This window comes from Bos taurus, chromosome 19, assembly GCF_002263795.3.
Source record: "Bos taurus isolate L1 Dominette 01449 registration number 42190680 breed Hereford chromosome 19, ARS-UCD2.0, whole genome shotgun sequence".
NCBI lineage: Eukaryota > Metazoa > Chordata > Mammalia > Artiodactyla > Bovidae > Bos > Bos taurus.
The window spans coordinates 60,649,031-60,676,085 of NC_037346.1; the positions used below are offsets into that span (position 1 = coordinate 60,649,031).

Below are 27,055 nucleotides of genomic sequence, written 5' to 3' on the forward strand. Positions count from 1 at the left end.
CTCCAGTACTCTTGCCTGGAAAATCCCATGGATGGAGGAGCCTGGTGGGCTGCAGTCCATGGGGTCACTAAGGGTCAGACACAACTGAGCGACTTCCCTTTCACTTTTCACTTTCATGCACTGGAGAAGGAAATGTCAACTCACTCCAGTGTTCTTGCCTGGAGAATCCCAGGGATGGGGGAGCCTGGTGGGCTGCCGTCTATGGGGTCACACAGAGTTGGATACGACTGAAGTGACTTAGCAGCAGCAGCAGCAGCAGCAGTAGCCCTTTTTGATCATTCCCTGGCAAGTGGCATGTAGGCTCTGTCAGAATTTGGTGATACCTTACTTCTTACAGACACATTCTCTGCCAGCTGATACCAAGCCCCTGGGAGGGGTAAACACGGTGACTCAAACGGGTCGGGTGAGTGCACAGTGAAACAGCTCAACATCACAAGTTACTGAATGCACTCCTTGCACATCTTGATTGTAAGACATAAGGTCTTTATAGGTAGCTCATTACACTATCAATTTGGATATGTTTAACATTTTATCATCCATTCTATTTTCCTTTCTAGTCTCTATTATTGTTTCCTCGTATCCGATCTTTGCTCCTTATTACTGAAATATTAACTTCCAACTGATAACACAAGTGTATGGAATAATTAACAGAGATGAAATTTAATCAATTATGCTTCTTGATAGCCTCCCTAATACAACAGTTGCTAGCCAAAAAAAAAAAAAATTAAACAATTGTATATAATGTAATGTTTAGATATCTTTTATCATGCTTAATCTGCTCTATTTACCTTTCATCACCATCAAAGACAGGTGTCACATTCTTCAAAAGCTCTGTTTATATATAACTACTTGCCTTACGGTGATTGGCTAGAGAGTAAGAACCGCTGGGTGGTAGGTAGCCCTCACAGTTAAGATTCAGGACTACATCTGGGATTCTACGGAAATCCTATTTAAAGTCAGCAGGGCCTTCTGGTACGGGGCTTCCTTACATTCTTCGGGGGCAGAGGGGGTGGTCTCCTCCGGGTTTTCCGAGCTGCTGACAATGGCCACAGCGCTGAACGACCTTCTTCTGACCTTGGCGTCGGGCGGGGCAGATGCTCGCACAGGCGGGGCCCTTTCCACGCTGTGCAGCTGCTGGTCTTTCCAGTCGAGCTGCTTGGCGCTGCAGAAGGGGGCGTAGACCTCCACGCTGCCCTCGAACTGCAGGCAGTTCACTTTGTAGTACTTCCTCTTCACTTCCAAGACGTCGTGAAACCTGTGGCCCCAGAGGATTTCCCGGGGGATGTAGGAGCTCCGGGACTGGTGGGACGTCCCGGTGGAGTCCCCGGTGTAGATGAACGTCACCAGGATCTCAAAGTTATCCCTGGCCACGGCCTTCCGGTCGAGCGCGTAGAGCGGGCTGTCGCGGTCGATCTCGTGCACGACGGTCACTGGGGTGACGAGGATGATCTGGTCGTTGAGCAGCCTCAAGTCCTTGAAGGCCATGGTCATGCGCCCCTCGCCGTCCTCCGCGTAGCGCAGCAGCTGCGCGCGCACCGTGCCCTCCACCACGTGGTTGGGGCGGAAGTCCCCGATGCGCCACATGAGGCAGAGCTTGCCGTCCCTCATGCCCACCAGCGCGAAGTAGCTGAACCGGATGGTCTGCGCCCTCTTCCTGGCCGTGGCCATCTTGGCCAGGGCCGCCCCGATGATGAAGGTGTTGATGACGCAGCTCAGGATGGACTGCAGGATGACCGTGAGCACGGCCACCGGGCACTCCTCGGTGACGCAGCGGTAGCCGTAGCCGATGGTGGTCTGGGTCTCCAGGGAGAAGAGGAACGCCCCCGTGAAGGAGTGGACGTTGTCCACGCAAGGCGTGGCGTCCGGGCCATCGTTCTGCAGGTCGCCGTGGTGGAAGGCTATGAGCCAGAAGACCGAGCCGAAAGTCAGCCAGGAGAGGATGTAGGACAGCGAGAAGATTACAAACATGTGGCGCCACTTGGTGTCCACGAGGGTGGTGAAGATGTCCACCACGTAGCTGCCCCACTCCCCGAAAATGTGCTTGAAGTACACGTTGCAGCTGCCGTCCTTGTGCAGCAGACGCCTCCTCGCTCTGCGCTTCTCGGCCAGAAGGTGCTCCGGCGCGTACCCCGGGCACTTGGGGTCCACGCTCACGATGGGGTAGCTGCTGCAGTAGTGGCTCATGCTCTCCAGCGCCCTTGGGGGTATATCCGGGTGACTGCTGGGGAAGCAAGGGTCCTAGGAGCGCGGCTATTTGCGAGTTTGGGTTTTTTCACTTCAAACCTGAAAAACAGAAAATTCCACACGCTTCTTTAGCTTTCAATTCCCGTCTTTAGAGCAATTGGCCCAATTCGAAGCAATTTGATGCCGTCTGAAACAGCTCAGACTTTATCTGAACGGCAGAAACATTAAGTATTGATCACTCATTTCAGTTTAGAATCCAGCTCAGTCATTACGGGAACAAAATATGCAATTAGAGAAAATAACATTTTTATATATGCATAAGGCTTCAGTAAACACTGTGATTATCCCAAATGAGGCCTCACAGCCTCTTCTGACCCAGCGTTAAAAAAAGAAAAAAAAAAAAAAAAGTCTTCATTTTGTAGACTCTTCTGGACTGAGGACATTTAGAAAACAAAACAATCTATAATGTAAAAAGGCAAAATAGAATTCAGGTATTTGTCTAGCCCTCTTAGAGGCTTTCTGTTTAAGTCAGATGGTTTTCCTTAGAAAAGGGAGGCAGTTAAGAGTTTCTATGTTCCAAAGGGTGGTGAGCAGGGAGGAATTGGGAGACTGGGATTGACACATATATGCAATTGATATGGTGTATAAAATAGATAACTAATGATCACATATCGTATAGCACAGGGAACTCTACCTAATGCACGGTGGTGACCTGAGGGGGAAGGAAGCCGAGAGGGAGAGGATACATGTACACCTGTGACTGATTCATCCTGCTGCACGGTGGGAACTAACATCATAAAGCAACCGTGCTCCAGTAAAAATTAACTTAAGAAAAGGGGGGTTTCTACATTACTGTTACAATGCAACTTACGTACGGGTTGTAGCGTACACAGCCCCTTGCCTTCTGTATCTGCAGCCTCTTCTCTCTTCCACGGAGGTATTTCTTCCTTGTCTACTTCCCAGGCCAGAACAGAACTGACAAGGATGCTATTTCAGACTCAACTCCTTTACCCTAGCTCCTCCTTTAGTTTTGAGAGGAAAAAAAAAAACTTTCTTAACCCTGGAGGAGTTAAAACCACTCCCAGGTAAGCTTTCCATAAAGTGTAAAACTGCTCCTGCCTTTGTTTCAAAACATCCATCCTTTTTTTTTTTTCTTCTTCTGTCTTTCTTTCCTTTTTTTCTCTGACACTGGAAGCTCTTCTCTTTCTGAATAGAAGCCGAAGATTTGCCAAGGCCGCTCCTCTTGCTTCCCTCTTAAAGGGAGCATGCTGCGGTTGGGCCCTCTCCCCCAGCTCTTCACCGTGTTGCTAAGGTTTTCACGGCCCTGCCTGGGCAAAGGCATTTTCCTCCCTCCAAATCCATTCGGTCTTTAAAAGATCAAGTTATATTGATACCTACAGTTATTATTGCTTTCAGCATCTTCAATATAGATCAATGATTTTCCCGCTCAAGTCTGAAAGTAAGTTTGAATAATTCAATATTGAATGGTCTTTAGTTACTTATCTGCCAAAAACGCCAAGTCCCTGGGACCCGGTGCTAATGGTTCACTAGTTACTAGAACCTGTTTTCTGCATCATCTACCTGTGCCAGGTAGGGGAGAGTGGAGGAAGGGGGAGACGTTGGACTAGAGGATCTTGTTGCTGGACTGCATAAAAAATTTCACAGGAATAAATATTATTGTAGACAATTGAGACACCTCCACCTTGAAACCAACCAAAGAAATTAATCACCAAGTATTTATCCAGTGCCTTCCCACTATGAAAGGGAGGAATGAGTTAATCCACCCCCACCCCCCAAGTCGACAGGCATCATTTTTCTTCTTCTCCAGGGACCAGGCCCACTTTACAATAAGCACTTTGTCTGGTGGCCCATTGTGAGGACGGAGACTCTGCCTACAGCCAAGATGTCCTGGGAGGCACGTCCAAGCTCTCCCCGTCTATCCGTCTGCTTCTGGCCGCTTCATCCATCAGCCTTCAGAGCTGCCTTGATTAGCCACATGTCTTTGGTCAGCATTTCTGTCTTTGGTCAGCTCTTCAACTGCATTTTGGGGAGACAGCCACATACTTTCAGGATATGGCCCATGGCTGAGCAAACACATCCTGAAATGTTGAAGGTAAAATACCCCATGGCTTGTGACAACCTAGAGGGTGAGATGGGGCTGGAGGTGGGAGGCGGGCTCCGGAAGGAGGGTCATGTGCGCACCTACGGCCGATTCACGCTGAGATATGGCTGAAACCAACACAATACTGCAAAGCAATTATCCTCCAATTAAAAATACATTTAAATTAAAAAAAAAAAAAAACAACTATTTCCACAAATGTTGCCCACAGGATACGGGGTTCTTTGTAGGTTTGTCTGATGTGTCTCGGATGGACATCTTACAAACAGGAAGCTATTCAAGGTTGTCAGTTTCTACTCCTTCATCTGATCCTTGGAGGCATGAGAATGCAACAGTCTCATCAGAGGCCCACAGGACTGCAAATTAAGAAGCCGATTCAGAGATAGGGCTATTCTCTTCATCCATGCTTCCTTCTAACCCAGTTCCTTCAAGGGAACTGCACCCGTTGTGGGAGTCATAAATCAAGAGCTGCTGTGAGACACTCTGCTCTTTCCTGCTGCCAAAAGGGAAAAGAGAGGTTTTTCTTTGAAATGGCATTTACTTGGCATCGCTCGGAGTTTCGGTAGTGCCAACGACTGTTATAAACAAGCCCTTTTAAAAAATACCTTCCACAGTATACTAATTGGTGAATGAAGTTTCAATTAATACAAGCTACAAGTGAGCAAATGTGAATCTGTGGAAAAATTATTTCTGCATAATGTAACAATGTCAGGGATACAAGTTAAAAGCTGTGAGAATTCTATTCCAGAAACCATCAGGTCTTCTACTGTGGTTTATTATCCTGATCATTCATTTCAACTTGTCCAGAGAAAAGTGTTCAGATTCTGTTTAAATGTGTACAGTTTATTCATCTATCCTTCAATTTCCCCACCACTTAAATGATGCATTTCCTAAAAGGCAGTTTCTTTTAAGCTAAATGTTAGATCATAGCCAAACTGATTAATTTAGTGTTTACCATTTCTCAGCCTACCCATGTGCTAAGATGTTTACAAAGGTCCTGTTGTCAAAATGGCTAGAAACAACATAGGTGTTTTTTATGTTTAGACCCCTGTTTTATATGTTGTGTTAACTTGAGCACTTTTCTAATAGTCTATGGATAAAGAACAGAGGATAAGGTTTGCTGATTGGACATGTCTATAGTTAACATTTGTTTTCCTCAGAATTAAAACTGGGCTTTAAAATTACCTGAATGCTTTCAAAACCATCTTGTCACCATCATCATGAGAAAGTATTTTCAGGGCTTCCCAGGTGCGCTAGTGGTAAAGGATCCACCTGCCAATGCAGGAGACACAGAGACTCGGGTTCGATCCCTGGGCCAGGAAAGGACCGTGGAGTGGGCAGTGGCGGCCCACTCCAGTACCCTTACCTGGAAAATCCCCCGAACAGAGAAGCCCGGGGGACCACAACCTATGGGGTCCCAATAAGTTGGACACGACTGAGCAACAAACCACGCGTGCAAACCATCCTCAGTGTTCCTGCCTGTGTATTTCTTTTTGCATGCTTTATTCCTTGGTCTCCTAAAACTAACGGTGGCTATTTCATTGCCTGCAAAACTCCGTTTTTTTTTTTTAATAAAAATGGAAATTTGAGCACTGCAATTACAAAATGGTGGGCTATAAAGTTCAAAAACAAACGCTAGACCTAAGGTTTCAAACTATCTTTCCTGGCGATGAGTGAGAGAGAGAAGAAGGGATCTTCAGTGTGACACGGACTTGGTCCTGATGGGGAGTTCTTTTATAGATGTGGCTTGAGTAGGAGGCAACACACAGTGAGGAGGGTGGATCTCCCTGAAAACAGCATCCAAGTTCATCACAATTTTCAAAGAAACTTAGGAGGAACTCCTGACACACAGGTGAGAGAAAGAAAGTTAGAAGGGCGAGGCGATCCAACCCTGATAACAACTTTTCTCCAACCTTGCTCATTGTGCTAAGTCAAGACATTAAAAAGCGTTCCTTGGTCTGCTCTGACTAGTGACATCTGCTGTTAGGCCCCAGGTTTTTCAGATCTTGGTGTGAATTCAGGGAGAAACCTTTGCCAATAAAGTGCATGGGCTACAGAAGGTGGCACAGTGGTAAGGAATCCACCTGCCAAGGCACAGGAGATGGGGTTCCATCCGTGGGTCGAGAAGATCCCCTGGAGGAGGAAATGGCAACCCACTCCAGAATTCTTGCCTGGCAAATCCTATGGAGAGAGGAGCCTGGCGGGCTGCAGTCCATGGGGTCACAAAGAGCTGGACGCGACTGAGCTTCGGAGCATGCACGTAGAAACGACAGGGAATATTTTCAGCAAAAGGAAGGAGCAGCCTGCATATCTGTCCCCTATTCTCAACGCACAAAAGCACCTCAGTCAGGCTTACCAGTTTCGAAGCACTTCTGCCACTTTGCTATATGCTCTCAAACTCAGTTGTTTACCAAGCAGAATACTCAGTAAATAGTTCTTCAGGCCTAAGCTTCTCTTTAGCACATTGAGGGTATAACACAGTGGCTAAGACGTTACAATCCTCTGTCACTTTCGGAATAAAATCTGATCTGGTCACTAGCATCTACTTAATATAAATATATGAATAGCAACAGTAATCATCTCTGTATAAATGGAGAGGCAGAACCAATAAAAGTCTAAAATATCTTGGATAAAATTCACTTATTCACATCCGTGGCCTTTGAGATGAACAAGCACTTTCTTTCCCATGTACATGACTTTCATGAAGTCATCCAGAATCAAGTTACTTTCCTGGCAAAACTATTAGATGGGGTAAATTTTAGTGGAAACGTGAGAGTTGACAGGGTAGAGATTAGAAAGGGTGGCCTGAATTGTCCATGCAGGTCATGGTCTTTGAGGATCTGCTCGTAGGAGTCAGGGCGGGAGGGAGGGGAGAGGGAGTACAGGAGAGGTGTGATCCAGGGGCACGTGGGTGGGCTCTGGTTGGTGAAGAGGCAAGAAAGAGGGATGTTAATAAGTTAGGAGAGAACCCAAATAAGCTATTTTGCACAAAATCTACCCCACAACTTCTTGTCTTGGAATTAAGCCTGAGCCTGACCTTGCCTGGAATCGTCAATAAGACACTCAGATGCTCTTAGGAGGGCCTGACCCTCAGTCACTGAATGTCTGCTTCACCCACTCCCTGCAAGATGCTGCTCGTCCTCCTCCACGTACCCCCTGTCTGCCTGATTTCAGTGTCTCCCTTGCTGACAAACCCATTTCATGTTTCCTTCTCAGCTGCTCTCACACCCCCCGGAGTAGCCATGGCTACACATCGAGCTTCCATTCCACCTCTGTTCCCTCTCCCCTCCTACCCCTACCCCTCCAACCCGGGTCCAGCTTCTCAGTAACCATGGGTTTTACCTCTTCCCAGATAGAATCTTACAGCTTCTCTTTCTGAATCAATTTACAAAGTTTTACACTGAATAGAGGGGTTTCATACTCAGTGTCTCCTTAAGTTCACTGATAACATGTATGTTACTAAATATATAAATACATATATATTATAACATATGTTATAATATGTTATCAGCAAACTTAAGGAGAAGCTGAGAAGGGAGATGCTAGAAACATGCAAAAATCCAACCCTGATGATATTGCTATTAGCTTTATCTGGAGATCCTTTTTTTCAGCCCACTTTTCCTTTGGGCTCAGATGGTAGAGAATCTGCCTGCAATGCAGGAGACTTGGGTTCCATCCCTGAGTTGGAAAGATCCCCTGGAGAAGGAAATGGCAACCCACTCCAGTATTCTTGCCTGGAGAACCCCATGGACAGAGGAGCCTGGTGGGCTACGGTCCACGGGGTCGCAAAGACTGGACTGAGTGAGAAAACTACAAGAGCAGACAGTGCGTGGTCCCCGAGAGACGTGGATGTCATCACTGCTTCCTACTGTTAAGCCGCCTGGGCCATTTCTCTTTTCTTCCACCACTTCCCCAAAACCCTAGGGGCTGAGTCATTTTCTTTCATCTTTCACAACTATTCAGTTCAGTTCAGTCACTCAGTTGTGTCTGACTTGTTGCAGACACAACTTAGGGGTTGCAGACACAACCCCGTGAACTTAGCCTGCCAGGTTCCTCTGTCCATCACCAACTCCCACTGCTTGCTCAAACTCATACCCATTGAGTCGGTGATGCCATCCAACCATCTCATCCTCTGTTGTCCCCTTCTCCTCCTGCCCTCAATCTTTCCCAGCATCAGGGTCTTTTCAAATGGGTCAGCTCTTCACATGAGGTGGCCAAAGTATTGGAGTTTCAGCTTCAACATCAGTCCTTCCAATGAACACCCAGGGCTGATCTCCTTTAGGATGGACTGGTTGAATCTCCTAACAGTCCAAGGGACTCTCAAGGCGTCTTCTCCAATACCACCATTCAAAAGCATCAGTTCACAACTATTACCAAATAGAAAATCCCCTAGACCTTGTTCTCAACACACACACACACACACACACACCCCTATGTACATGACACATATACTTCCAGCTTAGTTTAAGAATTTTATTGCTATTTACTCTGAGGAACCAACCTAAAGGAAACAAGACTGACAAGCTCAGCAATGTTAACAAGTTAATTCTCAAACAGCTTATCACGCTGTCTTCTGTTTTAAATGCTATATACCTGCATTGCTGAGCCCGCTCTGAAGGTATTTATTGTTCTTATCTTGAAAATAAACCTGCCATCCCATCTTAGTTGTTAGCATGAGATCTTAATGTCTCTTTGAGAGACCACAGTTCAGTTTCCCCTTGTTGTGTAAGGAAAGCCCTTCCCCAGTGGTCTCTAAAACTCTCCAGCGGAAAACTTTTTGGTTTTTTTTTCTTATTTTGCATTTTTTGAATTAATTTTTTTTAATTGAACTTCTGCTGTGTGCTTGTCATACCCGCCTTCAAGAATGAGCCAGCCACCTTTGTGGTGCTTACCGGGTGGCACAGGTAGTACAGAGCCTGCCGTGCAAGAGACACGAGAGTCTGGGGTTCAGTCCCGGGGTCAAGAAGATCCCCTGCAGGAGGGCATGGCAACCCACTCCACTGTTCTCGCCTGGAGAATCCCACGGACGGAAGAACCTTGTGGGCTACGGTCCACGGGGTCACAAAGAGACACACGTGACTGAAGCAGCTTAGCGTGTGTGCACACACCCACCTTTGCATTTGCGAGCTGGGCATTGATAAATAATAAAAGGAAAAGATCACAGACAGTGTGGAGTAAATACCACAGAGAAAGCCAGATGAGTGAGGGATCTGGGGAGTGGCTGGAGCCTCAGGGGCGGTGCCATTTCCCGAGGGGAGCAGAGCAGGTTGGGTCCAGGAGCTGGCACCGGGGCTGAGAGAGGCCCCTCAGTCCTCCTGGCCCCTTTATGGGGGAGGGAAGAGTCCATCCACCAATCCCGGGGAGCGGAGCAGGTCGGGTCCAGGAGCTGGCACTGGGGCTGAGAGAGGCCCCTCAGTCCTCCTGACTCCTTTATGGGGGAGGGAAGAGTCCATCCACAAATCCCGGGGAGCAGAGCAGGTCGGGTCCAGGAGCTGGCACCGGGGCTGAGAGATGCCCCTCAGTCCTCCTGGCTCCTTTATGGGGGAGGGAAGAGTCCATCCACAAATCCCGGGGAGCAGAGCAGGTTGGGTCCAGGAGCTGGCACCGGGGCTGAGAGATGCCCCTCAGCCCTCCTGGCTCCTGCCATGGGTAACGATGCTCTCAGCACAGGCCCCTTGCCCTGTTCTGCCAGTTTGCGTCATTCTCCTTGTTGAGGCTCTCAGTATTGCTAGCTGTAGGCTGGCTGCAGTGTCCCTTGTTCTTGGACGGTTTTAAGACCTGGTTCTCACAAGAACCTACTGCCACAGGAACTCATCTGTGTGTTTTGTCGCTGAATTCACGCTTTCCTGACCAGGTAAGAACCTGGGCTTTCCTGGTTTCCACAGTGGCCTTCATCTCTTGTCACTTTCATCCAGTGTGATTATCCTGAAATGTAAACAACCCTTCTCCTGTTACCATGGGGAACGGTCCAAGCTCCACAGTACAGCCCTCCAGCAGTGAAGTCAAAGGGTGAGGATATGGAGATCCAAAAAAAAAAATGTCTGGCACTAAAACGTGCTTAATAGAACTTGTTAAAAAGATGATTGAATGATTAGAAATGTGGTTCTCCTAATGCAAATGCGTGCTATTATATTTATATTTCAAAGATAAAATATAGGGCTTTCCCAGGTGGTGCAGTGGTAAAGAATCCACCTACAGGTGGATATATATATATATATATATATACACGCATGTGCATGTGTGTGTGCTCAGTCACTTCAGTCGTGCCCAACTCTTTGTGACCCCGTGGACTCTAGTCCATCAGGCTCCTCTGTCCATGGGATTCTCCAGCAAGAATACTGGAGTGGGTTGCCCTGCCCTCCTGCAGGGGATCTTCCCGACCCAGGGATGGAACCCACGTCTCCTGCATTGGCAGGGGGATTATTTACTACTAGCACCACCTGGAAAGCCCATATATATGTGTGTGTGTGTGTGTGTGTGTGTGTGTGTATGTATATAATTCGAACTGTTTCTGGAAGTGAGTTGGCTACATGTGACAACAGTGTGTGAATTTGGTACAGTTTCAGATCTAGCAATTTCACTTGTAACAATTTATCCTGAAGAAACCATCATGAATGAACAGAGAGACCTGGCTAATTTGTAGGGCTGTTTGTAGAAGCAGATTTTGGATATGGCTTACTATCTAATAAATGTGGGCTTGTTTCGTAGGTAATGGTACAATTGTATCATTACTCATCACTTTTAATGTAGCCACTAAATGTGATAGAGTAGAAGCATGACAGAAAAAATAGAAAACATATTGTTTGGTGGAAAAAAATGAAAGAGGACTATAAAACATCTTGTATAATATAATTTTTTTAAGTTTAAATACATTTAAACATGGAGAAAATACAGAATGATATAAACAAAATATGGATTGTGACCCTCTCTGGTATGATATACTTTTTCTCCCCTTTTCTCCTTCTAATTTGTCTATCTACACTTTCTAAAATTTTACAATGAACATGCATTCCTTCTGCAAAAAATAATATAGAATAAATAGGTATTTTCAGCTGGTACTTTGAAGCATCCCGATTCTGAGGCTTCTTAAAGGGAAAGGAAACCAATCGCTCTCTAAAAGCATTTATTAGAACTTTTAAAAGGCAACTAAAAATAGCCCAGAGAGGCTGACAGTCTTGCAGACGTTCAAAGTCAGACACTGATGCTGTAAGTTCTGCTGGAACAATTCACAGAAACAAATACAGTGACATTTAATTCATCTAAGTAAAACCAGATCTCATTTAAAACAAGGAAGTGGGGGAAGAGAGAGTTGGGTCAGATTTGGCTGCTGGAGAAACCGTGCAAGCAGCTGGCCACAGATCAGGACTACATACAGCGGAGTTCAAGTTCAACAGGCATTTGAAGCGATTCCTCTCCCTCAGGGCCACCTTCCCTCCCCGACCCACTCCCAAACCTACTAAGCTGCTGATGCCTGCACTGCTCAGCTGGTGTTTGCAAGTCTGTTTTAAGGATCCTTCCTTCATCCTAATATTTGCAATCGTTTTGGAAAGAAAATGTTAAACATTGTGCCATTTTCCAACCTGACTACTTTAAGGTCTATGTCAATGGATCTTTAAGACACAAGGAAATGATCTTTGAGACAGGTGAATTTGAAGAAGGCAATTAGATATTTATGATGCTGTGGTTCAGTTGCTGAGCCCTGTCTGACTCTTTGCAAGCCCATCAGCTACAGCAAGCCAAGCCCCTCTGTCCTGCACTATCTCTCGGAGTTTGCTCAAATTTATGTCCATATTCAACCATCTTACCCTCTGCCACCCTCTTGTCCTCTGCCTTCAGTCTTTCCCAGCATCAGGGTCTTTTCCAACAAGTTGGCTCTTCGCATCAGGTGGCCAAAGTATTGAAGCTTCAGCTTTAGCATCAGTCCTTCCAGGATTGATTTCCTTTAGGATTGATTGACTGCTTTGATCTCCTTGTTGATTGGCCTAAAGAGCTGGCCCTAGCCAGTTCTTCATAACTCATCCTCAGGAACCTAAAATCTCCTTCAAATACCCCTACAAGCAGGAGGGTATGAGGGCTGTTTCTTGTTCACTTTTGTGTTTCAGTGTTTACTGGAGTGTAGTTGATTACAATGTCGTCTCAGTTCCTACTGTACAGCAACATGAATCAGCTATATGTTTACATATATCCCCCCTTTTTAGGGTTTTCTTTCATTTTAGGTCACTACAGAGCATTGAGTAGGGTTTCCTGAACTATATGGTAGGTTCTCAAGTTACCTATTATATGTGTAGTACTGTACGTACATCAATCCCATTAGAGAAAAACAAACATCATATATCAATGCATATATGTGGACTCCATTAATAGAAAAATGGTACAGATGAACCCATTTGCAAAGCAGAGATGGAGACATGTGTTCTTTAAAGTGTAGTCTATTAACCACCTCCTTCTGAGATTCTAGGGAAGCCTATTACACCTGCAGATCTCCGGGTGCCACCCCTATCATTCTGCTTCCATCCCCGACTCAGGTCCCTCATATAGTCCTCACATAGAACTGCCATATAGTTTCACGACTGAGCTCTACTGTCTTGAAACTTCAAGAACTGAGATGCTGGGTTCTAACGGACATGACTGAGCTCAGAGGCTTGATCACTAGCAAGACTGTGCACTTCTGCCTGATAGTCCCTGAGCCTCTGCCTGCCCTCGCGAAAAGCGGCAGCTCACAGGTTGCTAGGAGGAGTGAATGAGCTATGTCCCCAAACCTGCTTTCACAGTCCCTGGCATTTAATGAGGAGTTAACTGCAGTGCACGTAGCTATGGCTACAGTCCATTCAAGTATGGATCCAAATGAGGAGAGAGAAAGAGTGGAGCATGGACCTGGAGATGATAGTAACTAAGTGAAGTAAGTCAGACAGAGAAAGACAGATATCACATGGTGTCGCTTATATGTGGAATCTAATTAAAAGGGATCTAAATGAAATTATTTACAAAATAGAAACAGACTTACAGATTTCAGAAACAAACATATGGTTACCAAAGGGAAAACATGGGGTGGGCGTAGGGATAAATTAGCAGTTTGTGATTAACATACATACACCACTATAGATAAAATAGATAACCAGTGCAGACCTACAGTATAGCACGGGGAACACTAGTCTACAGACTGTAATAACCTGCATAGGAAAGAATCTGAAAAAGGAGGGATGCATGTATATGTATAACTGAACCACTCGCTGTCCACCTGGAAACACAACTTGTAAATCAGCGATATTCCAATAACATTAATAAAAAAGACTGAGAGATTGAGAGTTATCTGCCATTTTACTTTTTCTAAGAATGGTTAGAGTGTCAATTTCCATGTTTGTTTAAAAGTTCCCTCCTAGCACATAATTGCCTTGGTAAAACTTTGAAGGCTTCCCAGGTAGCTCAATGGTAAAGAACTGGCCTGCCAACATAGGAGATGAAAGGGACGTGAGTTCGATCCCTGAATTGGGAAGATCCCCTGGAGTAGCAAATAGCAACCCACTCCAGTATTCTTGCCTAGGGGATCCCACGGACAGAAGAGCCTGGCAAACTACAGTCCCTATGGTCGCAAAGAGTCAGACACGAATGAAGTGACTTAGCATGCCCACAACCTTCCAGGACCCGTGCCAGAGTAGCCCAGAAGAATCACAAGTATCACTCAGAATAGAACCCATTTCCCACTAACCACTCACGTTCCTTTTAAACACCAGGTCATCTCTGACAGACCTAGGATGGCTCCCATGTAGTCTGGTTTGGGAGCTGCATTGGGAGAATCTAACTGCCCGTTCCAAAGGAAACAGACATTATGGCAAGTGTGTGTGCTGTCAGACTTGACCTTCTCCAAGCTTGGTATGCATGGGATTCCAACCAGAAACCAAGTCCTATCTCTCTGTGGTTATATTCCCATTTTGTGAGAATCACCTGTAAATTACCTTCTTTTTTTGACACAGAGAGTCTGTTTATTAATCTGTTCAATCTTCTGGGTATCATTGAACTAAAAAATGTCATTTGCTCATGGACCAGGAACTCCTTGGATAGTATCTACTGCATCTTTGACCTTTAAATGATTGAGTGTCTGTTCTAAGCTGTCAAAATGAAAACTCAGGACATCTTTACTGGGAAGGAAAACAAAGCAACTGTGATTGGCTCTTATTTCAGTTCCTGTTTTCCTTCGTGGATACAGTCAGATGGAGACGGTCTTCAAATAAAAGACAAATGATTTCTCTAGGAAGATTTGAATAGACAGGCCATGGAGACAATACCATAAGCTGTGTGTTGCCTGTCACATGAGATTAGTTTTCTATTAGCGTGAGCCTTTTCAAAGGCACTTGGCAAAAAAGCATTGCCACTCACTACAGAAAACAGAAGACTTAGGTAGCTGTCAGAAGTTAGTGCATTTGATAGACTCTTGAGTTTCCATGTATTTCATTTCCTCTACTTCTCCTCTGATTGTGCTTCAGTTTCCACTAGAGTGCTACAGAAGAAGAAGAAATCACCCTACCTAAGTTGGAAGGTTAGATTTCATTACCTGTGAATGCCTATACAACCAGGGCTGACCCAGGTTAGCAATGTTATGTTAATCGCTCAGTTGTGTCCAACTCTGCAACCCGGTGGACTGTAGTCCATCAGGCACCTCTGTCCATGAAATTCTCCAGGCAAGAATACTGGGGTGGGTAGCCTTGTCCTTCTCTGAAGGGTGTCTTTAGAGACACCCTTGGGAAGGGGGAATCTTCCCAACCCAGGGGTCAAAGCCAGGTCTCCTGCATTACAGGCAGATTCTTTACCATCCGAGCCACCAGAGATTAGCAATACTTAGCTTAAAAACAGAAGTGATTCCTCCAGCTCCGTTTTTGTTTTTCTTTCTCAAGATTGCTTTGGCTATTTGGGATCTGTTGCATTTCCATACAAATTGTACATGTTATTGTTCTAATTCTATGAAAAATGCCATTGGTAATTTGATAGGAATTACATTGAATCTGTAGATTGCTTTGGATAGTACAGTCATTTTCACTATATTGATTCTTCCAAGCCAAGAACATGGTGTCATCTCTCCATCTGTTTGTGTTGTCTTTGATTCGGTAACCTAGGTGGGTGGGATGGGGGTATGTGGGAGGGAGACCCATAAGGGAGCGGATCTAAGTATACATATGGCTGTTTGCTTCACTGTACAGCAGAAACTAACACAATATTATAAAGCAACTATTCATGTTAAGTTGCTTCAGTCGTGTCTGACTCTGCAACCCTATGGCTTGTAACCCACCAGGCTCCTCTGTCCATGGGATTCTCAGGCAGGAATGCTGAAGTGGGCTGCCATTTCCTACTCCAAGGGATCTTCCCCACCCAGGCACTGAACTCGGGTCTCCTATGTCTCCTGCATTGGCAGGCGGATTCTTTACCATTAGTGCCACCTGGGAAGCCCCAAGACAACTATACCCCAATAAAAAAAAAGAAGAAGTGATATGTTCCCAGCATTTCTTGGGTGGGAACAGTCACCGGGTTGAACACTGGGGAGTTGAGTCTAAAGCACATGGGTGTACTTTCCCCTTAAATCTCCAGGTAAGATGTCAAGTCAGTCTTCCACCTGCAGTGTAAAAGGCCCTATCCTACCAATGCCTGTAAGGAGCTGGAAAGGTCATGGAAACAGCCTCTGTGTATTCTTCGATGCAATCAACCTTTAACTAGGTTGGCACGGGTTGGGAATATCCCCAAGGATTACAAGGATGATTACTGCCCTTGAGCTGGTATCAATCTTGCCAAGGACACCCCACAAGCTCTTTGCAAGGCAGGGGACGTGGGTTTGATTCCTGTTCAGGGAACTAAGATTCCACATGCCGAAGAGCAACTGGCCCCACAGGCCACAACTAGAGTTCAGAATATGAAGGTGGCATCATGGTGTAGATCCAAAAGAAAGGTGTTTAGGTTTGAGACCTCTCCCAGCATTTAAGGCCCAACAGGCACCTCCCCAGGGTTCAACTTTTGTACTTAATACTTGATTTTCTAGGCAAATGAAGAAAGACGGTGGCATAGATAAACCATAGGAGGAAAGAAGTGAGAAATCGATTTGCATTTGGCTTGGAATAAATCACAGGCTCCGAAAAGCGTGCCCCATTTCTGTACACTGCTGGCTTGTAAAATGACTTTCTGTTCCCTGAATTCAAGCTATCAGAGAGGCAGGATGTAATCAAGGGGAACATTCTGGGTAGTGGAGCAAAAAGTGGTTTATAAATTTTTATTTTTAATTCCTTGGGCTAATTCATCCAGCAAATAATCTGCCTATGGAAATTCAAGAGGTACTGGAGAAGGCAATGGCACCCCACTCCAGTACTCTTGCCTGGAAAATCCCATGGACGCAGCAGCCTGATAGGCTGCAGTCCATGGGGTTGCTAAGAGTCGGACACGACTGAGTGACTTCACTTTCACTTTTCACTTTCATGCATTGGAGAAGGAAATGGCAACCCACTCCAGTGTTCTTGCCTGGAGGATCCCAGGGACGGGGAAGCCTGTTGGGCTGCCGTCTGTGGGGTCGCACAGAGTCGGACACGACTGAATCGACTTAGCAGCAGTAGGCTTGAACAAATACATAGATCCCCCTCATCCAAATCAAAATCATTTTTAGCCAAGAATGTACACAGCACAGCGACGTGGAGAGAGATTTCCAATATGTTTTGAAAATTCCACAATTTTTAGCTACTGATTTTATTAAAAATCATTCATAACTATTGTAACTGTAGCTGCCTTTCATTTGAGGCTGACTGGAGGAGGTGACAAAGAGGCATCTTTTCTCTGGTAACAAAATAACTTTTGGCTTCGACTTATCAAAATGCCAGCTTGCACCCATGTAAGGGAGATAACATTTCTGAAAAATTCATTCAATTGATGAGCCTTGGCAGTACTGCAGAAGTTTAAAATCTTAACAGAAAGAATATGCTATGAACTAAAATAACTGTTTCCCCTTAATAGAATCTAGGACCAGAGGAAGAACTATTGGTTTTTAAACTGAGAAATGTCAATATCATTGACAATTTAAACTCCCAAACCTCATGCAAATTTCCTATAGAAAAATAGACTGAATGCCATTGAAAAAAATCAGAAGCCTGCCCTCAAAGACATGAGTATATTCAACAGCTTGTGAATATACTCATGCCAGATTCCACACCCAGAGACATTCAAGAGAGGAGATGTAATAGGTTGAGGGGATATTTGCTCTCTTAATCATTTGGATTTGGCTATCTGGCACCAAAATCTTGTGAATTCCACTCCCGAGCACCACCAACCAAGAGCTGCCATTTGCTTCTTGGGTTCTGGGTCCCAGGGCTGAGACACAACATCTATGTCTGTGCCATCAGGCCAAGCTGGAGTCCCCTGCAGGGCCATGCATGACCTCTATCCTTGTCATCTGAATCTAAGAACACTCTTCGTCATGAAGCAACACATCAGGATGTGTAGGCATATCCCCCCGGTCCATCTCCACAAGGAGACTTTATTGTCAGCTCAATAGAACAGCATTAATCAAAATCTCAGCCCTCTAATAGGTGATGGCCAGGCGGTTGAGTGATGCATCCCGGGAAGTCCCACCCACAGGCCACGTGCAATGCTCATCAAGTCCTCCAAGGCGCTCCCAGCCTCCACTGCCAGCGACACAGGCTCCTTGGTCCTTCTGGGTTTCTTCTCGAGGGTCCTCAGTTCTGGGGCACTCTTTCCTAGTCCTAAGAGCAAGCCCCCAATTCCCGTTTTATTACACCTTCTTTTGGTTTGCAAATTAACAAACTAAACCTTAGGGAAATGGAGTTGTTCACTGCCTATCATAGAGGTGGAAAGTGAAAGAAAGGACTGCAGCCCAGGTCTCCAAAGCTGGGTTCTAGATGGTGCATGAGAGTGAACGTCATCATCTTCGGTGTACATATCCTTTGTATAAAGGCTTCAAGCAGGTTTCCTAGAATTAAGTGTGCTATTCCTATTAAAAAGCCAAGACACCAGAGGCGCCAACAATGGTCTGCATAGTCAAAGCTCTGGTTTTTCCAGTAGTCATGTATGGATGTGAGAGTTGATCATAAAGAAGGCTGAGTGCTGAAGAACTAATGCTTTCAAATTGCGGTGCTGGAGAAGACTTCTGAGAGTCCCTTGGACAGCAAGGAGGTCAAACCAGTCAATCCTAAAGGAAATCAACCCTGAATATTCATTGGAAGAATTGATGCTGAAGGTGAAAGTCCAATACTTTGGCCACCTGATACTCATTGGAGAAGACCCTGATGCTGGGAAAGATTGAAGGCCAGAGGAGAAGCAGGTGACAGAGGATGAGATGGTTGGATGGCATCACCGAAAGGACATGAGGTTGAGCAAGATCCGGGAGATAGCCAAGCCTGGTGTGCTGCAGTCTCTGGGATCGCAAAGAGTCAGACAGGACCGAGCCACTGAACAACAATGACAACGCTATTCCTGTAACTCGCAGGTTGTGGGAACATATTTGAGCATCTGAGGTTGGTTTTTGTGCTTTCCTGAGCTATGTCTAGCCACTCCACTGATAAGATCAGCCCTGGATGTGCACTCAAGCCTCAGGGACCGCCAGCCAGCAAAGCCACCTGACGGAGGCACTCAGAATGGAAAGAGGCCGGCAAGGGAGGAGGGCGGAGGAAGCCCAGCGCCGCGGTGCGGGTGGGGTAAGGCCGCCATGGGAGCAGACTGGGCGATGCCTTTCCACGGAGAAGAACGTCCCCGGGTTGTGAGATGACAGAGCCCGCGGGTGGGTTGGAGGGAAGGCCTGTTGCCTCTGGACGCCCTTTGGAATTGAGCCAAAGTGGGTGAACGCAAAGGGAAAACAATCCCGTGTGGGTGACGCCACAGAGCGCCCTGACGAGAGGGGCGAGGGTAAAGCTTCGTACTGCTCCCGTCCAAAGAACACAGGCTGGTTTGGGCCTCAGTTCCTTCTGCAACCAGAAGCGTGACTCTTTTTTTTTTTTTTTTTCCTTTTAAGTGCTGGGTCTTTCCTGCTGCACAGGGCAGGCTTCTCTCTAGCTGTGGCAGGTGGAGGCTCCTCCTTGGGGCGGTGGGTGCGCTTCTCATTGCGGTGGCTTCTCTTGTGGCAAAGTCCAGGCTCTAGGGCACGCGGGCTTCAGGAGCTGAGGCTCCCAGGCTCCAGAGGACAGGCTCAATAGTTGTGGCACATGGGCTTAATTGCTCTGCACCACGTGGGATCTTCCCAGATCAGGGATGGAACCCATGTCTCCTGCATTGGCAGGTGGACTGTTTACCACTGAGCCACCAGGGAAGCTCAGAAGTTTGGCTGTTAGGTCCATCTGATGAGCCCATGTGTGTGTTCAGTTGATTCAGTCATGTCTGACTCTGTGCAACCCCATGGAGTGTAGCCTGCCAGGCTCTTCTGTCCCTGGGGATTCTCCAGGCAAGAATACTAGAGAGGGTTGCCATGCCCTTTTCCAGGGGATCTTTCTGACCCAGGGATTGAACCCCAGTCCCCTGCATCGCAGGCAGATTCTTTACCATCTGAGCCACCAGGGAGGGATAGACAATTCTTAAAAGAGACAGAAAGGAACTCAGTGGGGAGCACAACTCTGATACACAAATTACCGCACCCAGGACCATGTCTCCTCCAGGTGGCTACAACCCCCGAAGGTAATATTCCTCTGCCTTCTCATCCCAGGGCCAGGTATGAAGCAACTTGGAAGCACCCTCAATCACCCAGAGTTCTCCTAAGTCATTTGAACTCGCAGCTACAAAACCCTCTGGCCTTTCCCACGCAAACCCCGATAGAAGCCGGTTGTGACCTGCCCTTGACCTTGCTGCTCTCTGCTGCCTCCCCGCTCCCTCCTGTCCTCCCCACGTGGTCTGCGCTGCACGCACCACAGGCCTCAAGGACCTTCAAGTCCATAACGCACTCGATTTTTCCCTGAGACTCATAGCCACACCTGACTGCCCATCTCATAAAACAATACAAAGCAATCTAAGGGTGGGATGAGAGAAATCACATTTCTACCTTCACTGCAAAAGAAGTGCCCCCGGGGAAAGAATGCACTATGTTCCAGTCCAGATTTTTTTAGAGGGGAAGGAGTGCCTTCTTCCACTGCGGAGGTTCACCTTACAGCCCTGCGCATGGAGGACGGCCATGTTCTGAGCCTTGCAGCCTCAGAGGTCATCATTAAGCCTGATGCAGGAGCTGGTGGTGGAATATGGCTGGCTATGCTCACGGCTGCAGCCTGTGGGCCTGGGGAGCTCCGAGGGTCAGCCCCATGGCTGGGAGCACATATTTAGGGAGAAGACGGCCATGCCTTTCTCGGAACCAAATCTAATGTGTGGGCTGAGAGGCAATGGGATGGCCAGAGCCCAGAGGTCAGTGGTCATGGATTTGGGATTGTCCACCAGAGTGGGACACCAGCTGTGCTTGGAGGGAGGCCCCCCAGCGACCATGGACAGCCAGGGATTCAGTGGGGCTGAGGGAGGGTAGTGCAGGGGGAAGGACTCGGAGGGCTTTCATGTTCGTGTCCTAGCCACATAGTGCGAGGCCGACAAGGGTAGGGAAATACAGAGCTGGGCAGTTCAGGAGAGGCTGGACTTCCTGGTGGTCCAATGGACAAGAGTCCGCCTGCCATCTCAGCAGTCACGGTTCGATCCCTGGTCTGGGAGGATCCCACGTTCTGCATCACAGCTAAGCCCACATGCCGCATCTACTGCAACCGCGCACTCTGGAGACTGAGCTCCGGAACGAGAGGACCCACGGCACTGAGAGGCCGGCACTGCACCTAGGGAGCAGGCCCGCTCACTGGAGACTGAGCTCCGGAATGAGAGGACCCATGGCACTGAGAGGCCAGCACTGCAACTAGGGAGCAGGCCCGCTCACTGGAGACTGAGCTCTGAAACGAGAGGACCCATGGCACTGAGAGGCCGGCACTGCACCTAGGGAGCAGGCCCGCTCACTGGAAACTGAGCTCCGAAACGAGAGGACCCATGGCACTGAGAGGCCGGCACTGCACCTAGGGAGCAGCCCCACTCACTGCAGTTGAGAAGAGTCCATGTGGCAGCAAAGACCCAACACAGCCAAAAACAGATGAATACAAACAATACATGCTTTAAAAAGAGAGGTGAGTGTGGGCAGCAGGTAGACGCCAAGGAAGGTGATCGCTCCCATCAAACAGGTATGGGTAAAAGCAGCTGAGCCTGTGTGTGGAGCTGGGCTTCAGGATGGGGCACCAGACTCCGGGCGGACAAGGGTTGTGTATGTACTATCCCCAGCGTGAACAGAAACGCTTCTTAACTGCCTGCACTTTACCTCCATGAATTTGTTTAATTTCCTTCCAAAGCCTGTGAACCAGGTATTAATACCATCCCCATTCTGAGGATGAAGAATTTTTTAACATTTATTTTATTGGAGTACAGTTGATTTATAATGTGTTAATTTCTGCTGCACAGCAAAGTGATTCCATTACACACACACATATATATATATATCACACAAAGTGATATACACACACACCCACACACACACACATACACAAACATTGTTTTTTTAACAAAAACTTATTGGAGTGCAGTTGATTTACAATGTTGTGTTAGTTTCTGCTGTACAGCAAAGTGAACCAGTTATACATACACATGTATCCACTCTTTTCTAGATTCTTTTCCCACATAGGTCATTACAGAGTATTGAGTAGATCCCTGTGCTGTACAGTAGGTCTTTATAGCTGTATTTTACATATAGTAGTGTGTATAGGGGAGGAATAAATTGGGAGAGCGGGGTATATATTTTGTCACATTCTTTCCTATTGTATTTTGTCATATATATTGAATGTAGTTACCTGGGCTTCCTTCATAGCTCACTTGGTAAAGAATTTGCCTGCAATGCAGGAGGCAATTCCTGGGTTGGGAGGATCCCCTGGAGAAGGAAATGGCAATCCACTCCAGTATTCTTGCCTGGATAATCCCATGGACAGAGGAGCCTGGCAGGCTACAGTCCATGGGTCTCAAGAGTCGGACACGATTTAGCGACTAAACCACCACGAGCACCTGTGCCATAGACTAGGACCTTGTTCATCCATTCTATATATAATAGTTTGCAAGGGATAAAGAAGGGCTTCCCTGGTGGCTCAGCGGTAAAGAATCTGCCTGCAATGCAGGAGACTCGGGTTTGATTCCTGGGTCAGGAAGATCCCCTGGAGAAGGGCATGGCAACCCACTGTAGTATTCTTGCCTGGAGAGTCCCATGGCAGGATCTTGGCAGGCTTACAGCCCATAGGTTCGCAGAGTTGCATGCATGCAAGTGATAAACAATGAAAGCTTAACTAGTTTGGTAGATTTATCTGGAGTCAAAAGAAAGCCAACGCTGAGGGGAAAAGGACTACAAGAAAGTCAGCTCCTTCCAGAGCTAAAGTTCTAAGCTTTAACGAGGAAAGGAGCTGTTGGCAGAAGAAGCAGGGTGAAGGTGGTTCTTTGGATTTGATCTCATCAAAAAAAAAAAAAAGAGGAGGCTCAGTCACTAGGACTGGGGAGCTTGTTCAGAGCAGCACTTGGTACTTGGCTGAGTTCTTTGCGACATGTTTTTGAGCCACTCAAGAGCAGTCAGGATTGACCCATCTCAGAACAAGCAGCTGATGGGCGTGCGCGTGGGGTCCAGTCCCCTAAGCCCCAGGCACCGGGAAAATTCACAGCAAGGAAATCAGGCAGATGATTCCACTGAAAGCTGATCCATCCCCAAGCTCAGGAGGTCAGCAAAGAGGATCAGAGAGGAAGGGAGGGGTGGCCAACAAGCTGAAAAATCTTTCCCAGAAAATCGAGGCCAAGAGTCAACAAAAATAGATTTTCATCCACACAGAGCTCTGCGTGAAAGTAATAAAAGTTTGTTGAACTGGAGAGATTCCATCACTGAAGTCTAATGTCCAATTCTGGATGTTCTGCTTTTCAGGAGAAGTCATGGCAGTAGTAAGGAATTGGTACAGGAGACCGAGGAAAAGAATGGACGAAGCAGGAGATATTCACTCGTGGACTCAAAAACACTTTGCTGTTGTTGCTAAGTCGTGTCCAAGTCTTTGTGAACCCATGGACTGTAGCACGCAAGGCTTCCTTGTCCTTCACTGTCTCCCGAAGTTTCTCCGATTCATGTCCATTGAGTTGGTGATGCCATCCAACCATCTCATCCTCTGTCGTCCCCTTCTCCTCCCGCCTTCAATCTTTCCCAGCATCAGGGTCTTTTCCAATGAGTCAGTTGTTCACATCAGGTGGCCAAAGAATTGGAGCTTCAGCTTCAGCATCAGTCCTTCCAATGAATATTCAGGACTGATTTCCTTTAGGATTGACTGGTTTGATCTCCTTGCAGTCCAAGGGACTCTCAGGAGTCTTCTCCAGCACCACAATTTGAAAGCATCAAGTTCTTCGGTACTCAGCCTTCTTTATGGTCCGCCTCTTACATCTGTACATGACTACTGGGAAAGCCATAGCTTTGACTATACAGAATTTTGTTAGTAAAGTGCTATCTCTGCTTTTTAATTTGTTGTCAAGGTTTGTCATGGCTTTTTCTTCCAAGGAGCAAGCATCTTTTAATTTCATGGCTGCAGTCACCACCCGTTTTAGAAGCTGTAACAGTCTGGTGAAGAGCGAGGCAACTGATTCAGAAAATGGATGACCACTTGAAGAATATATATATAGAAGAATTTCCTGAATTTGTTAGCAAGTTGAACTAGGCAACTCTGAAGGCTTCTTTTTATACAAAGATTTATGGTGTTTTTCGCTAACTAGTAAATAGCACTTCATGAAATGAACGACTTTATGAAATGAACAATGGTGAAAGACAGTCCAGGAGGATTAAAAATGAAGTGTAAGAAAGACCTCATCTTCTCATTAAAGTAAAAACAGTTGGGTCTACTTTTTAACTTTTAATAATTATGAGCCATACTTTCATGCCAATAGGAAAGATCAAACTGGCCCATGTTTTGGTACTGCTTATGTCCTTGTTCATTGCGTCAGCTTTTTAGCTGATCTGTCTTTACTTTTATTTTGTATTTCTGTGTGCACCGTAAATTAAAAAAAAAAAATCCCAGGCCAAATCATAGATTTTTCTTAAGAGAAAAATTAGGGGAAGCCCAGAATAATGGCTGGCAGGGAAGCTCCAAAGGCAGGAGGTGCTTGTGGGTTTGTTAGTCTTGTGTTCCAGGCTGCTTATTTGTGGTCTCTTCGCTAAGTCGTGTCTGACCCTTTGTGACCCCATGGTCACGTACCCTGCCAGGCTCCTCTGTCCATGGGATTCTCCAGACAAGAATACTGGAGTGGGTTGCCATTTCCTCCTGCAGGAGATCCTCCCCTCCCACGGATGGAACCAGAGTCTCTTGCATTGCCAGGTGGATTCTTACGGCTGGTTCCAGGCCTCCCCTCAATGCAAATGTGAGGGATCTTGCAGGGAAACCAACTTCAGGTTTTGATGGTTTGGGTCCCAGAAAGTCTTTATCAGGTACTTTTCACAACCTGTTATTCCATTTATATTATTTATGTAATGCAAACAAATGAGTGTCTTTCTCTGAATCATTTAGATTTGATTTTTGGAGTCTGACTGATTTCTATGGGAATCTCATCTGTACCACTTACCTATGTGAATTCTGACCAGTTATCTTATCTCTTTTTCATCCCGGCCCCTTTAAAAGGATACTGATGGGAATGAAATCAGGTCGCGTTATAAAATGATAGGTGTGCCCCAAATGTCAGTGGCTTTCACCTGGACCAAAACAGGAATTTTGCCTTGACTGACTGGAAGCAGTCACAGTGATCATGATGGGGGTAGATGCTTTTGATGTTCTTTTAATTGGAGAATAACTGCCTTACAGCCTTGTGTTAGTTTCTGACGTACAGCACGAATCATCTATATGGATACATGCCTCCTCCCTCTGGGGTCTCCCGCCCCGCCATCCCCCGATGCCGCCGCTCTAGGTCATCACAGAGCACTGAGCTGGGCTCCCTGGGCCACTCAGCAGCTTCCCACTAGCTGTTTACACACGGTGGCGTGCACGTCAGTGCCACTCTCCCAGTTCGTGCCCCCCTCCCCTTCCCATCTGTTCTCTACATCTCTGTCTCTACCCCTGAGGGGCAGCTGTTTTGATTTTTAAAAAGATGAAAATGTGAAATGGCTGATCTGTCTTTATTAAATCGCACGCTCACAGAAGAACGTCCCTGGCCTGTACTCTTGACCCTACTGACGCTTGACCTTCCTCTGGACTCTCATCACCCCTCATGCCAGCCCCTCCTGCATACCTTCCCGGACCCCGGCTGCATCACTGAGAAGCTTGGCCTCATCAGAGAGGCACGGCCCAGCCATGGAATGTGGGCGTCTGGAAGCGGACAGTGGAATACTGCTGCTCGGAACACCACGTGAGTAGTGGGTCGAGGCTGGTGCGAGCTGCCAGGACCAAGGGGTGCAGGTGGAATCAACTGGGAGGTTGGGACTGACACATATACACTGTTGACACTGGAGATCAAGCCAGCAAATCCTAAGGAAAGAAACCCCTAATATTCACTGGGAGGACTGATACTGAAGCTGAAGCTCCAATACTTCAGCCACCTGATCTGAAAAGCTGACTTGTTGGAAGAGCTGACTCCTTGGAAAAGACCCTGATGCTGGGAAAGACTGAGGGCAGGAGAAGAAGGGGGCGACAGAGGATGAGATGGCTGGATGGCACCATCGACTCCATGGACATGAGTTTGAGCAAACTCTGGGATACAGCGGAGGACAGGGAAGCCTGGCATGCTGCAGTCCATGGGGTCACAAAGAGTTGGCCACGACTGAGCAACTGAATGATACCAACATGAAACAGACAATAAATGGGAATCTACTATATAGCTCAGTGAACTCTACTGTGCTCTGAGGTGACCTAAATGGGAGGAAATCCCAAGAAGACGGGGTATGCATATATGTGTGGCTGATTCACCTTGCTGTACAGCAGAAACTAACACAACATTGTGAAGCAACTATATGCCAATAAAAATTGATTTTAAAAATTGCCACAACTTTGACATCACAATATTCGACTTTCCTTACTGCAAAATTGCAACTGGCTGGTCATTTTCTCAAACCTGAGAATAAGATGTATGTTCCTCGGAGTGGAGCCTCAGAGTTGAGATACGACTTTAAGCTTAGCTCATAACTAGCACTGTTTGTATCAGAGTTTCCCTCTTCTCTAAAATGAAGCTGATAATAATTGTCTCCATTGAGTCTGTGCTCGCTGTGTGTGCCAGGCATCATGTCAAAGGAGATTAACTGATAGCTAAGAGAGAGAAAGGTTATAAACGGCTTTTGAGAAGGAGGCAGATTGAAGCAGAATCACGTGGGAAGGGCAGGCTGTACCATCAGGGTTATGGGCTTTCAGGACCTCTAGAGATATTCCCCAGGCCCATCTGAATTCTCAGAAGGATTTCTAGGCTCACCAGAAGATAAAGGAGGGGGAAGGGCTTTTGAAAAGGAAAGCTTAGGAATGTCTTTGGCGCTCCAGTGGTTAAGACTTCTTCCAGTGCATGGAGTGAAGGTTCAGGCCCTGGTTGGGGAGTTAAGGTCCCACATGGCTTGCGGCCAAAAAACCAGAATATAAACAAGAGAAACAATACTGTAACAAGTTCAATAAAAGACTTAAAACTGGGGCATATCAAAAGAAAATGAAAAGCTTCAAGAGTTTCATAACTAAGATGTATTTATGGTTAAACCTGGGCTTCTCAGGTGGCTCGGCGGTAAAGAATCCGCCTGCAATGCAG

General features: G+C 46.6%; 1 protein-coding gene across 9 annotated transcripts in view; it reads right to left on the reverse strand.

Annotated features, from left to right (window-relative positions):
* Positions 1-462: 462 nt before the first annotated feature.
* KCNJ16 (potassium inwardly rectifying channel subfamily J member 16) overlaps positions 463-27,055 on the reverse strand; it is an 86,857-nt gene continuing 60,264 nt past the window's right edge. For 7 of the 9 annotated variants that reach the window (XM_059878220.1, XM_024980395.2, XM_024980393.2 and 4 more), the window contains one exon: positions 637-2,283. In XM_059878220.1, the coding sequence (XP_059734203.1) occupies positions 922-2,184 (1,263 nt within the window). In that variant the 5' untranslated portion in view covers positions 2,185-2,283 and the 3' untranslated portion in view covers positions 637-921. 9 annotated transcript variants of the gene reach the window in all.